Source organism: Hesperophylax consimilis, chromosome 17 (assembly GCF_061612785.1).
Source record: "Hesperophylax consimilis isolate HC1 chromosome 17, BYU_Hcon_1.0, whole genome shotgun sequence".
Lineage (NCBI taxonomy): Eukaryota > Metazoa > Arthropoda > Insecta > Trichoptera > Limnephilidae > Hesperophylax > Hesperophylax consimilis.
The window spans coordinates 20,095,201-20,110,864 of NC_142852.1; the positions used below are offsets into that span (position 1 = coordinate 20,095,201).

Consider the following 15,664-nt stretch of genomic DNA (forward strand, 5'->3'; position numbering starts at 1 on the left):
CAATTACTGCTTATTATATTTTTCCACGTGTAAACAACCAACTTTATTTTTGTAGGAAAGGCTTTGTTAGTGCTAAATTTCTCACTAGATGGCGTCGAGACATATTATATCTTCATTTGTTGGCGAAATATTTTTGACTTGTCAAATATTATTGTTTTTTTAATGATTAACTAATGTTTATAAGACAAGGTTTTATGCATAGCATAAAGGATAATAAATAATTATAAGAAATTTAGCATTAACAAAGCATTTCCTACAAAAATAAAGTTGGTGTTTTACAGGTGGAAAAAAATAATAAACAGTATACCGGTTGTGTATTGTGCATCGAATACATATTCACTATTTGGTCTCTCAATTATGACATTAGTAATTACAAGATCAAATCCATACAAAGAAATATTACCAGTGTAATTATCGTGAAGATTTATTTAATCAATATTGAACGTATAGTGATCGAAATTTGCACTATAAACTACATCCCCTGACAGCCAGACGTAAGCTTTCTGATTTTTTGCTTGTGCATAAAATTATACAAGCATCATTTGATGCACGAACCATTTTATCCTAAATTATCATAAAAAATCAACAACGAGGATGATAGACATTTTTAAGGCGATGCAATACGTAGTAATGCAAAATCATGTGTTTTTAGTTTGAAAATTTGGTCGCCTAGAAATGTTTCAGATGCTTTAATTAAATACTGCGAGTAGAATACATCTTGGCCTTTGAAATTATCGAGTATTTTTTAGATAAGTCTTTTTATAAGCCCAGAAAAAAATAATGTATAAGGCCTATGAAAACTGCTTTAAAGTTCAAAATCTCCTACTTACGAACCCATTTTCGGTTATGATTTTATTATATAATGTGGCAAATTAAGTAATTTATAAAATGATTGAAAAACATTTAAATTTTTGTGCCTGAACATCCACAAAATAAAATAAAAGGCACTTTTGGCCATGCTTTTTTCTCGCATGAATCAAAACAGATGGATGGTGCAATGCGGGAATTTAAGCCTTATCGCCATCTACGTAATGCGTGTTATAGATACCCGTTCGATTCAAAATATTTCACGACGTAGTGCATCGCCTTAATATGAAAGCCTAACAAACAAATCTCTAAAGAGTATAAAATAAAATTGCTATCCGCGTCTGTCTGTTTGTGCGCTAAGATCTTCTAAACTAAGCAACGGATTTTGATAAATTTTTCACTATCATTTATCATGTCGAAAAAATATATTTTCGGGCACTACATAGCTAACGCTGGCTAAGGCTGGCCGCATACATACGTTTTCCGTATTCGATTTCCGAATTCGTTTTCCGTATTCGGAATTCCGTGAAACGTCAGTACCAGTTTATTAACAAGGGCGATATATCGCCATTTAGGCTACTCAGAGCGAGAATCGGCGCCGAAAAAATCTAAAAGGCGACTGGTCGCCAATTAAGCTACTTCAAAAAAAACATCAATTTTAAACATGTCCCGAAATTCTCTAGCCACCCCCCCCCATGAAATTTATTTTTCTGGGGACAAATTTTATATTTTCTTGAAATTCTCTAGCCACCCTCCCCATGAATTTTTTTTATTTTCTGGGGACAAATTTTATTTTTTTGAAATTCTCTAGCCACCCCCCCCCTCGAAATTTTTATTTTCACGTAAAAACATCAATTTTGAACATGTCCCACCTAACAGCAAATTCGGCTACTTTACGCTACCTTATGTATGAGAAACGGCGATATTAGGTCAAGATCCGTTGGCAACACTGATTTACGAACGGAAATTTCCGTACGTTTGCGTCGGCATAAACAAACTGTATGCAATAGCATTTCTAAGATATACAATTCCGTTGTACATTATTTTGATGTATCTCATAAGGTTTAGGCTGGCCGCATACATACGTTTTTCGTATTCGATTTCCGAATTCGTTTTCCGTATTCGGACATCCGAATGCACGGAATCAGTAGAAAATACATTAGGCTGGCCGCATACATACGTTTTCCGTATTCGATTTACGAATTCGTTTTCCGTATTCGGAATTCCGTGAGACTAGCGCAAACGTTCGTTTTTCTTCATTCGGAATGTATAAACGTCAGAACCAGTGTTGCCAACAAGGGCGATATGTCGCCATTTAGGCTACTCAGAGCGAGAATCGGTGCCGAAAAAATCCAAAAGGCGACTGGTCGCCAATTAAGCTACCTCAAAAACATCAATTTTAAACATGTCCCGAAATTCTTTAGCCACCCCCCCCCCCCCATGAAATTTATTTTTCTGGGGACAAATTTTATATTTTCTTGAAATTCTCTAGTCACCCTCCCCATGAATTTTTTTTATTTTCTGGGGACAAATTTTATTTTTTTGAAATTCTCTAGCCACCCCCCCCCCACGAATTTTTTTTTATTTTCACGTAAAAACATCAATTTTAAACATGTCCCACCTAACAGCAAATTCGGCTACTTTACGCTACCTTATGTATGAGAAACGGCGATATAAGGTCAAGATCCGTTGGCAACACTGAATTACGAATGGAAATTTCCGTACGTTTGCGTCGGCACAAACAAACTGTATGCAATAGCTGCGTTCCACATGACGTCATTAGGTTTTTTCCATTCGTTTTCTCCGAACGCGCCGGCTGGCATTCGGAACGTGCGTAAGGAATTTGTTCCGTTCGGAACTAAAACGAACGTGTGCGGTAGTTAATGTATTTTCTACTGATTCCGTGCATTCGGATGTCCGAATACGGAAAACGAATTCGGAAATCGAATACGAAAAACGTATGTATGCGGCCAGCCTAAACCTTATGAGATACATCAAAATAATGTACTACGGAATTGTATATCTTAGAAATGCCTACAGATAAGTCTATGGTATAAGTCTATCTCCTAAGGATAACCCCCAGCAACACCGGGTATATGTCTTCTCTCATGTACCGCGAACATTAAGAAATTAGTTTTGGGGTAAAGATTTGAGATTGTGATGCCTTTTTGAGATATACGATTCCGTAGTACATTATTTTATGTACCTACATCATAAAGTTTAGTCAGCGTTGGCAATGTAGTGCCCGAAAATATAATTTTTATGATTACAAAACACCTGCTTTTCTCTACTTTCTATAATTATAACATCCATGGTTATATACAAACCTTTCGGAAGAAATACTCTAAATTTTAGTGGAAACCCTATCAAAATCTGTTGCGTAGTTTAGAATAACTAAGCGCACAAACAGACATACGTGAATATCGACTTTTTATAATGTCAAAGATACAATATATCTAATAATTAAGTAGTCATTTTTATGACCATTTTAAACACATAAATAAATGTTTTACCATTAATCATATCAATTTGGGAGGCGGGTGTGGGTACCGCCGCCCCGGGAACCATTTATTGGATAACCAACACCCCTGTTATGACATATGGGTCACACCAAGTCGTTTGCTACGTTTGTTGACTTAGTCTAGTGTCCGGATTTATGGGGTGAGGTTTGTCGAATCATTTCTATAATTTCATCAATTCTAATAATTGAGAGACTAATCGAGAGAGACCTTATAACCTCTCCAGCCAGATTCTCGACCTATCGCCTTGCACCACAGTGGAAGAGATGGATTCTTACGTCTGTCACTCCTGGACACATTGCCACCTTGATTCCTACTTAAACTCTCCTAAAAAGACCCTCTACACAACATCCCCAAAGATGAAATAGGCCCTGAGAGATTTTTTTCCCTCAGAACCTCCTGTGAGGAGCAATTGTAAATGATTTGTTTCATTTGTGTTTGACCGTTCATTTCTTAAGGTAATACCTTCCCACGGAATAAAAAATCAAGTGTGATTTGTTCCGATTTGAATGTAAACGGTTGTCGCCAATTATAATATATAGCCAATAAATTGTCTCAATATTAGGTATACGAACCAAATTCATTTTAAGAAAATGAATTTTATATATTATGATAAAACTATAATAATAGACGAACGATTAGTCATAATAGACCCGATATAGTTTTACATGACAAAATTAAAAAATAACTTATATCATTGATGTCGCTATTCCAAATTGAAAAAATAAGAAAATACACAGATTAAGGAAATGAGATAAAAAGAATTTGGCATTCTCAGACTATAAAAATATTACCATTTGTTATTTTGGCTACTGGCATTATACCTAGCTCTCTCATTCAAAATTTAGGCGTATTAGATCTGTCAGAGAATTTATATTTAAAAATGCAAAAATCAGTCATTTTAAATACATGTAGGATTACGAAAGATTTTTTAAATATTTATATTGAGGGATCAGTAGGATTTATAGGCCTTGTTAGGAGTTCTACCGAGCCGAACCCTCTGATATGAAAATATCTGGAGTCGGAGAATTATTTTCTCATTTGATCTCTGGTGATTTGACGTGTTGTTCTAGTATTATTTTGTATTTATTATGCTTATATAATGCACTTGCATAATGTGGATTGACTAGATCAGTGGTCGGAAAAGTGCGGCTCCGGAGCCGCATGCGGCTCTTTGGCTCCTTGAATGAGGCTCTGGCACAAATATCCACGGGCAGCAGGTATCAGCAGGTTTCAGGAGTTTAGGAGTTTAACAGCAGAGCGACCTTAGTTAGCATTCGTCAAAAATCCTCTTAGTGCTACGATAACTGAGTTGAAATTTTCTCCTTTTGGCATTGACATTAGTAACTTTTAAATACAATTGCAGGATTTAAAAAACAAGGACATATGGAGCTCTAAATATCACGTTTTTGCATTGATTTGGAAATATTGGAGAAGAACAAATGTGATCTTAGTTTACAACACAAGTGGTCTGTTTGAAAGACCTAGAGAAGGAAAAATTTGATCATTTTCAACGCCAAGAATAGTATTCCTGACTCTTACGATCAGCTGAAAAAACTCGCGTTTGCTGTTCTTTCCCTTTTTGGTTCTACATATTCATGCAAACAATCTTATTCAAGCATGAACTTTATTAAGAGTAAACTGAGAGGTCGTCTTATTGATGAGAATCTGGAATCATGCCTAAAATTAAAAACAACTACATACAAACCTGACTTGCTGAATCTTTCCAAGGAGATGCAATGACATTGTTCGCATTAAGTGTTTGTTAGTCATTGTCATGATTTAAATTTATGCATACCTTAGTTTCATATTATTGTTTATCAACGAATAAATCTGTATTAAGTGTGATTTGTGAAATCAAGTTTTATTCAGTGTACCCGTAATTTAATGAAGGTCTAAAATTATAATATAGGTTTACTAAAATTAAAACGGATTTGGCTCTGAGAATTTTTGTTTAATCGTTGTAATGTACATATTTGGCTCTTTGGCCAATAAGTTTGCCGACCACTGGACTAGATGATGATTTGTGGAAAAGTGTGTGGAAGGGTTTAGTTTTTCCTGTGGGGAAGATTTAACCCGGACATAAAGTCGAAAGAAAAATTTAAAAAAAATGAGGGAACTGTTTTCTTCGTGGTCTCCAGTAAATATTGTACCTACCAAATTAGCGTCTAATTTGTACATGTTTGTAATCTACTTTTTCACCCATTCTTGTTTGTTATTTAATTTTGCATAATTAGATTATTATTAATGTTACTTTCTTTAAAATATTCAAGTAAAACTTCATTGAAGACTTCAACTGGAAAATGATAAGTGAATTTATAAAATATGCATGGGCCATTATAATGATATTTGCCATCAGTCAATAATAAATGATGAACTTAGCTTTTCTGGTATTGGCCTTTAGACTTGACTTTCGCTTGAAATTCTCAGAAATAATAATCAATATCAGAAATAAACTCGATTGAATAGATTAATGCATTTTTTAACTGTCCCTCAGCCAAGTGGAGGAGTAGGTAGTACCCAAAATTACTATCTTCCTTATATTGGCATAAATACTTGATATTAATTTTTAGTATTTTACGTATTTCTGCGTAATTTTTTTTTTTTTTAATTGTATAAATAGTTAATACATATCAACAAACAAGTCCTGCTAAGCCAATTGAATTGGCTTGTCAACAGGTGCTTAAAGTTTAGTTACATATACATTTTTATAAGTTATTATTTACATCTTATATCTACAGAATCAACATTTTTTTAATACAATTTTTCATACACATTAAAGTAAATATTGTTTTTCCGATAGCCAATTTTTCACCATATATTTTACCTTATTCATAGACTTACATTGCTTTATAGTGTCAGGTAATAAATTAAATATCTTCGGTATGTTGTATTCAAACGTTCTCTGTCCGTATTTATTGTTAAATTTCTGAACTATTATCCCGTCACTGCGCGTGAATCTAGTACTGTATTTATGTTCTATATTTACTTTATGCTGCGAGGTAAATATATACTGAATTATGATTTTTTGCCATAGAATAGCCTTAACAGATAAAATTTGGGCACTCTGAAACAGCAACGGTGTATTATGTCTCTGTTTAAAAATATTAGGGACGAAGAGTAATTTAACAATTGCGTTTTGTACAACTTGGACTTGTTTCTGATTGGTTATAGTAGTATTTCCCCATATGGTTAATCCATATCTTATAATAGATTCTGCCATTGACATATAAATTATTTTAAGTGTTTCAATTGATAGGAAAAAAATTAATGTGTACATTCTGCCAGCAAATGATCTGAGTCTTTTACAGGTTTTTTTAATATGTTTGTCCCATTTGAACAAGCAATCTACCGTAACATAAGTTACCATAAATAATTGACTGAATAATTGAGATTTCTATAGTTTAAGAGTCCATAAGACAGAAAATTGCATGAGGTCGTCGGAAGACATACTTGGTTAAAGACGTTTTGTTTGGCATCTTGGCCTGTTAAGAGTCGAGGGTAATGTGGTTAAAAACGGGACTGCAGGCAACTTCCTGATAAACTTTGAGTAAATTCGTAATAATATCAGAATAGTTGTTCATGCACCTGCGTTTAATAATACAAATATTTATTACGAAACCTATCAATTCATTCGTTAATGGCTTACAATTCCGCTTCTAAGCGGATTAAGAATAATTTGAAGAGATTCTTGATAAAAGTGAACCCGACGTTGCTCTACTTTTCTCTACTTTCTATAAATATAATATGCATGTATTATATATGGAAACCTTCCGGAAGAAATTTCCTAAATGATAATGAAAACCCTATCAAAATCTGTCGCGCTGTTTAGAAGAACTAAGCGCACAAACAGGCAGATGCGGATAGCGACTTTGTTTCATACTATTTAGAGATTAGAAATCTTTCTCCGTGTAAGATACCATATATATGAATGTGAATGAAACAAGAAGGGTGTGATGAAACAGAGTTACATGGCGATCTACTCTCTGTGCTTACCCCTGCAGAGAATTGGCGTGATGGTTAGTTTGTTAGAATAAGCAAGTTAGGTTAGTTTAATTACGGTTCAGTTAGGTTAGGTTAGATTTGCATTAGGCTAGGTTAGGTTAAGGGGGTATTTCACTATGTCGGGCTAAATATCTGACTAGCTAGCCGTTGGCTGGCTTTAAAGATCAGAATAACTTCGTTATTCAACGGCGACCGTTTCACCATTGTTGCCGAGCTTCCGGATAGATAACACTCGAAATAGTCTGGCAACATCGCAAAATGTTTGCAGTTACCCAATCTACTACAACGGCTGTCATGTTTTGCCGCAATGTCTATGGAATGCTAACGTCAACGCCAATTGACAAGTTTCCCGCCACACCGCAAAGTGTGCATTTTTTGGTTATGTTATGTTGATTATCAGGTCATTTTATATAGATTCGTGTCGAATTAATACATTGTTTCTTATTTTGAACACAATCAAATAATTCAGGATGGATCATACAAGCATTAAAATTCATTCGAGCTTTTAAAACTCGCGGCCTTCGCATCGCCGCCCTTTCACCTGCTTCTGCCTCCTCGATCTCTTCTATTAAATCAAAAACCTCGGTATCCATAATAATTCGCAACAAAATTCGACTCACTTCTCCGCTGTCAAACTCGGAATGTTTTGACGCCATCTTTGATTCGAGGAATAGCGCCTTACGTGAGGTTCGAGCACTGATTAGTCAAATCGAACTTTAACCCGAGCGTTAGCGTTATTCAGATATAGTGAAAACGAAAAAATGACTAATCCGCGGATTAGTGCTGAGTCAGAACATAATACAGACTTTTCGAAGGCATTCGACAAAGTATCCCATAAACTACTAATCCAAAAACTATTTGCTCTAGGAATAAGGGATAACATGCTAAAATGTATTAGTAGCTATTTGTCAAATCGTAAACTGTTCGTTAAAATAAAATCTTGGATGTCGAAAGCTTTCCGGGCTACCAGTGGCCTACCGCAAGGTAGTCACCTTGGCCCGGTTTTGTTCCTCATTTTCATCAATGATATAACCAATTACTTCAACGATGTCGAGGTATTGCTCTTTGCAGATGACGTCAAACTATACAAGAAAATAACTGATATAAATCATTGCCATATACTACAGTCAAATATTAGTAAGTTTAGAGATTGGTGCGTTCAAAATAATTTATTTTTAAATGGAGTAAAGTGCAAAACCTTGACTTTCTTCAGAAACAAAAATCCTGTTTTATTCGAATATTCCATCAATAACATAGCTTTAGAAAGAGTCACGGAAATGAGAGATCTTGGAATTATTTTGGACGAAAAACTAAGTTTCACCAATCATATCCATCAAATTGTGAACAAAGGTATGAAAACACTAGGCTTCGTATTAAGAACAACTAAAAACTTTAATTCTTTGCAAGCCATTAAACTATTATACGTATCTCTAATAAGAAGTCTAATTGAATATAACTCAGTAGTTTGGTCTCCATCTTATACAATTCACATTAACAACATTGAGCGAATACATTTCTACGTTTTGTAAATTTTAAATTAAATATCCCTGTCGAAGACTTAAAATACAATTTCTTATTAAATACTCTAAAAATACATACATTAGAAGATATACGTAAAATAAACGATTTAACGTTCTTATTCAAAATACTTAACTCTAAATTCAACTGTTGTGAACTCCTGCAACTTATAAACATACATACACCCACAGTAACAACACGACAAAATACAATATTCTACAGCAGCACACATAAGCGTAACTACATTGCCCACTCTCCGATACAACGACTTCACACCATGAGAAATCATTACTTGGGTGATGTTGACATATTCAATACCAACTTGGCAAGTTTTGTGGATCATTTAAAACATTTATTTCAACAATACTCCTAAACACATCATGTAAACCAACAAATAGCTGTAATTTTCTGTTTTTGTTTCTTGTGTTTGTATAACTTGTTACATAGCTTTTATCAAATGTAATTTTATTCTTATTTTTTATGTTTGAAAGTATTTGTCAAATTAAAATTATACTTCCAACCATGTAAAAGCCCTCTGGGCGTTAAATAAATAAAAAAATAAAATAAAAAATAAAATAAAATAATCAGAGATAGTGAAATGCCCCCTTAGTTAAGTTAGTTTAGGTAAGGTTAGATTACTTTAGGTTAAGATCGTTACATACAACAGACAGCGGCAATGTTATACACGGTGTCCGGAAACTGGTGATACAAATAAACCCAAAAAATCGAGCTCATATTTCGGTTTTTACGCTAGGTCTAGGATAGATTCACCTTTTTCCAGATTCCACGTATAATCAGTCAATGCCCAGAGTTGCTAAACAAGATTCCATTCAATGTATCTGCGTGTTCAACACGCTCTTGTGTCCTGTTCAGGGTTGGTCAAAGCAAAACGAACTCTAATCAGAATTCTTGCCTGTACAGACTATGAAATAATTACAATAGCGTTTTATCCAAGGTTAATATTTTCAGTTGCGAACTTACCAAATACAAGAGGTCCATAAAAGAATATTTCTCTGTTGGTTTGTGAATATCGCTGCCTTAGTTCTTGTATGTTCAATAGACCATTTAGCAAATTTTACAGGAGACATTTTTTTTGTTTTTACAGGCAAATTCTAAAAGATTCTCGATTTTGGTCATTTCGTTTAATACATAGGTGTAACGGGAAATGTCTAAAGATCAATTTTCGAAGATAGAAGCTAAAATATACCCATATTATGACTTTAAATGTGGACATTGAACATGGCATGAAAATTTATTGTATAGGTTTATTGATACTGGAGTCGGTGAAGTCATTTTTTAGTTCAATAACAGTATATATTTGCAATTAAACGTATTTTTAGTGGAAAAATTTCGTTGTTAGAAAACAACTAAAAATCAACATGGCCGCACATTTTAACTAGCCGGCTCCTGATTGGTTGACAGTGGAGATTGAACATTCAAGACCTCAACCTTCTGCGGGATGTTAAACAAATATCTATGAACTTTAAAAAATATATTATATTCATAACTTTGAGTGTTTGAATGTTCAATATCCAGGAGATTTAACAAATAAGAACTGAAACATTATTCCGTGAGCGAATATTGGAACTCGAAAAATGCTTAAAATGTCACTTAAAAACCAAAAAATATGGTTTTTTTTTTAACTTCATTAATGCGCAATAGGCTAATGTACATATTGGCATACATAACTCAGTTTTAGTTATGTATGCCAATATAATATGCCAATAGAAGCGAAGTTAGCAGTCCACAATGGAGTGCTGGTACCTACCCTGATGTATGGAAGTGAGGCATGGAACTGGCAAAGAAAGGATGAAAGTAGATTGAATGCTGTTGAAATGAGATCCCTAAGGCGTATGTGTGGAAAAACCATGTATGATCGTGTGAGGAATGTGGAGATCCGCAAAGAGTGCAAGGCTGATGTAAGCGTAATGAGTAAGATCAAGAAAGGGACGCTTAGATGGTTTGGGCATGTAGAGCGAATGAGCGAAGAAAGGAGTGTAAGGAGAATATACGATGCAAATGTGAATGGTAGCAGAAGTCGGGGACGCCCGAGGAAGACATGGCACGACCAAGTGAATCAGATACTTGAGTCGGGCCACGTCAAGAGTCAGAATAATAGAAGAGTATGTATGAGACGATGTATGAATGTGAATGAGGCAGGGAGTGTGTGTTAAGACCGAGTTGTTTGGCGGTCCGTCCTCTCTGCCTACCCCTGCGGGGAAACGGCGTGATGGTTAGTTAGTTAGTTAACTCAGTTTTGCAAAAAAAGGTCTATTGAACAAACAAGAACTAGGACAGCGAATTATGTTTATGTCTCTGTTGTTTATATCTCTATTATGAATTGATTTATATCTACAACATCTCTCCATGGCTATAAATGTATTGTTTTCACAGACATAGGAATTAATAGACGAGAAGATAATGGCGAGGGGTAAAATCAACTGTTGAAGAACGAAGGGAGTAAGGCTGACTGTGATTCGTCAATAAATTAATCTGACAGTAAATAGGCATCTCGCATTATAATATCACCATTTACTTCTTAAAAGTAAAATCTGCCTTTGAATGAATAGACATTTTTACATGGGAGCGCAAATTACTCGCCACGAAGTCCAAATTCGGCAAAAAAATTCGGTTGTATTTTCTGAGTCGAATATTTCGTTTAAGTATTTAGTTAAGACACTTTTATAAATGTTCATAATTTACTTCCCAGCAACCAACCAGCTTTGTGTTTCGCGTCCAAACGTTTCTCGATGTGATAGTATATGTTTCTAAAACTGATCTATATTATACGATGTGAATATGCTTAAAATAAAGTAAAATAATGCTTATATATGGAATGTAATACGACAATTGGGTTTATTCTCTTTTTCAAATCTATTTTTACAAGTTTTCATAGTACAAGTCAACATATTGCCGTGTTATTTCGTAAAATGAACCGATGATGCCTCGACCATAGTTCGCACAAGAATGATGACGTCACGTTTTCAAATTTCACTTGAGGCCATACGCGAGCCCAGCCGGCTCCAATGGAACCGGTATGGGGAGTGGGGATAATACGCTTTTAATCACTTAGGGCAGGTCTACTAATATTCATATGTCTATGATTGTTTTGTAAATTTATTCCATATTATGCTGTCTCAGTAGAGGTAAAGTCACAAGGAGGAAATCCATAATTGGTTTTATTTTATTATGTAATACTTATGTACGAACAAATGCAAACTGTCGATTTTCCGAAAATTGAAAAATAAATAAATAATATTGCACATTTAAAAAAAGTGTTTTCTTAATTACCTGAACGTAGTCAAATGGCAAGTAGACTTTTCTGTATAAATACACAAGTGTTACAACAAGCAGGAACAAACTGAAGAGATTCAATCCAAGGAATTGAGCAATCGAGGACGTCACACTGCAGATTAGGACAACGCTGGTCACCATCAGGTCAACTAGCCTCTTTAAAGTCAAAAGTTGACCCGAGGACAGCGTTGACCAGATGGTGGAATCCCGATCATCACCTGCAGTCAACACGGAACAGGAAGGCAGTTCTAAGAAGTCCTTGATACATTTTTGTATGCAGGTAGCATTTGGATTACCCTCTTCTGCCATATTGATGTTTCTGTAAAGAAAAAAAATATTTCGTTAATTTATTTTTCCTAGGAGACTTTGTTTATTTATTTATTCATTACTATATGACGTGTACCCATCTTTGCTGGGGGTTATCCTTAAGAAATAGACATATACCATCTTAGACTTTTCTATAGGCCTTTTTAAGATATACAATTCCGTAGTAAATTATTTTGATGTATCTCATAAGGTTTAGCCAGCGTTAGTAATGTAGTGCCTGAAAAAATATTTTTAAGACTTGATTTTAAAACATTGACTTTTCTCTACTTTGTATAAATATAATATGCATGAATCATATATGTAAACCTTCCGGAAAAAATTCTCTAAATGATAGTAAAAACTTTATCAAAATCTGTTGCGTAGTTTAGAAGAACTAAGCGCACAAACAGATAGAGGCGGATAGCGACTTTATTTTTACTATTTACAGATTGTGTATTTGATACAGAAAATAATAAATTAGTCACATATTAGGCCAAATAATGTAATAGGATATTATGTATGTGCACAAAGACGGCCTCTGTACTAGAGGGATTAGGCTTTTGAGTATCAAGCTGGAATGAAAATGTAAATAAGAAAATATCTTAGATATCTTGCACACTCACGGGAGAGGGTACGTAATTAACAATTTGATTAAATTTTCTCCAATGTGCATTTAGTAAACTGACCTAAACAACAAATGGAAAATATCAGCGTCTGAAAAAATAAGAAAGCAAAAAAGTTAATCAAGAGAAACTGTCACAGATAATACGGTATTTTTTAAAAATAGTTTTTTCTTACGCGTTCATACATTTCTATTGAAAAAATATATTTATTAGTAGTTTACATTTATATTTTTATTGAGAAATTTATTATTTTATTTGTATTCTACTCAAGCGAAACGATTGGAAAACTTTCAATTTATCTAAAGCATATTTTTTGGTTTTCATAATGCACACCAATTCGTTATAAAGATTAATCAAAATAGTGATTTGGTATTAAGTCTTAAATGATGCGGGGAACGTGGCTGTTGACGCTAATAATAATAACAGTAGATAAACTTTAAATTTATACGACGAGAATGCCAACATTTTTATAAATCCCAACCAGGAATTATTAGATTCCTGGTCAAATTAAATTCTACACACTTCAATTATCTCAACCAAAAGTATGTTGGCAAATTTTCGTCAAGCAAATGGTTGAGTATTGGAGAGTTGACCGCAGAAATAGAAAGATTTGTGCTTGCCATTCAGGATAGAGTTATTAATACTAAAAATTATAGGAAGCATATAATCAAAAATACAAATCAAATTGATGATTTATGTAGAAAATGTTTGGCTTTTCCGGAAACTATAGAACATGTTATATCGGGATGTTCTATATTAGCACCGTCCGAGTATACATTTAGGCACAATCAAGTTTTAAAAATAATTCACCGAAGTTTGGTAATTAAACTTAGGACGGGTTGTTTCGGAGAATCTGAACAATTCATCAAATTTCAACGTTCATTTTCAAGCTCTGTGAAAGATTTTTTCAAGTTCTGTTTTTATATCATTGTAGGCTAGTTGCTTGACAAAACTGAAATAAAAACAGAACTTGAAAAAATCTTTCACAGAGCTTGAAAATGAACGTTGAAATTTGATGAATTGTTCAGATTCTCCGAAACAACCCGTCCTTAACTTGATTGACTGCCGTAATATAATACCATATTATGAATACGAAAAAAAATCATTTTTATAAAACGAATTTTATAAAATACATTATGATAAAACAGACAGACCGAACGATTAGTCATAATAGACCCAATATAGTTTTACATGACAAAATTAAAAAATAACTTATATCATTGATGTCGCTATTCCAAATTGAAAATAATAAAGTACACAGATATAGGAAATGAGATAAAAAGAATTTGGCATTCTCAGACTACAAAAAAATATTTCCATTTGTTATTTCGGCTACTGGCATTATACCTAGCTCTCTCATTCAAAATGTAGGCGTATTAGATCTGTCAAAGAATTTATATATAAAAGTGCAAAAATCAGTCATTTTAAATACATGTAGGATTACGAAAGATATTTTAAATATTTATATTGAGGGATCAGTAGGATTTATAGGTTTAATTAGATTTTCTACCGAGCCCTCTGATATGAAAATATCTGGAGTCGGTGAATTATTTTCCCATTTGATCTCTGGTGAGTTGACGTGTTGTTCTAGTATTGTTTTGTATTTATTATGCTTATATAACGCACTTGCATAATGTGGATTGACTAGATCAAGGCTGCCCAACCTTTTTAACAGTTGGGCCAATTTGACGATTTTGAATCACTGGCGGGCCACTGAATACCTGACGGTTCCTATTTCCATGGGGGGGAGGGGGGGTTGTTAGAGAATTTCTATAAAACATAATTCCCCATAAAATGAGTGCTCCCCACAAAATATTTGAAATCCATGGGGGGGGGGGTTGTTACGGAACTTCGCTGAGAAAAAATTCCGCGCACCCAAAAACATCATATGTGATCCCCCACAACAATTTTTCGAATTCCATGGGGGGGGGGTGGCTACAAGATTCATTTCGGACGCAGAAAATATTATATAAAAAACCGATGTATTTTTGTTTAAAAAGTAAGTTCAGGAGGTTAGATTTTTTCGTCGCTGATTCTTGTTCTGAGTAGCCTAAATAGCGATAAATCGCCTTCGTTGGCAACACTGGTGACCGCGCGCAAGCTGCATTGTTTGTTTTACCGCGGGCCTGCGACACTTTTTCAAATTGGCGGATTGGCGGGTTTTTTGAAAATGGTTCACGCGGGCCACTTATAATTCGTTCGCGGGCCACATTGTGGCCCGCGGGCCTGGGGTTGGGCAGCCTTGGACTAGATGATCATTTGTGGAAAAGTGTGTGGAAGGGTTTAGTTTTTCCTATGGGGAAGATTTAACCCGGACATAAAGTCGTAAACATTAAATGAGTCGTGTAATTTCTATACCCGCTATATCAACTTTCATTGATTTGGAGAAAACCGCAAAAAACTGTCACATCTTTAGCGTACATAAGTAATTGAATTACAATTTTTTATATAATGAATTGGAGTAATAAAATTTCGAAAAGCATTTATTTTTCTATATATGTCTAGCAATAATTAAGTAATTTCGATAAATAAAATGGATAAAGCTGATTTTGATACTCACTTCGTGATTTTGAAAGTCAACGGAGCCGACAT

At 34.3% G+C, this 15,664-nt stretch overlaps 1 protein-coding gene across 1 annotated transcript in view; it reads right to left on the bottom strand.

The window, feature by feature from the left end:
• The window catches only part of LOC149416173 (cholesterol 7-desaturase nvd 1-like), a 46,248-nt gene that overhangs the window by 15,445 nt on the left and 15,139 nt on the right, over positions 1 to 15,664 (bottom strand). Inside the window, exon 3 of the mRNA XM_089641897.1 lies at positions 12,141 to 12,462. Coding sequence (XP_089498023.1) covers positions 12,141 to 12,452 — 312 coding nt within the window. The 5' untranslated portion in view covers positions 12,453 to 12,462. The remainder of the gene's footprint in view (positions 1 to 12,140; positions 12,463 to 15,664) is intronic.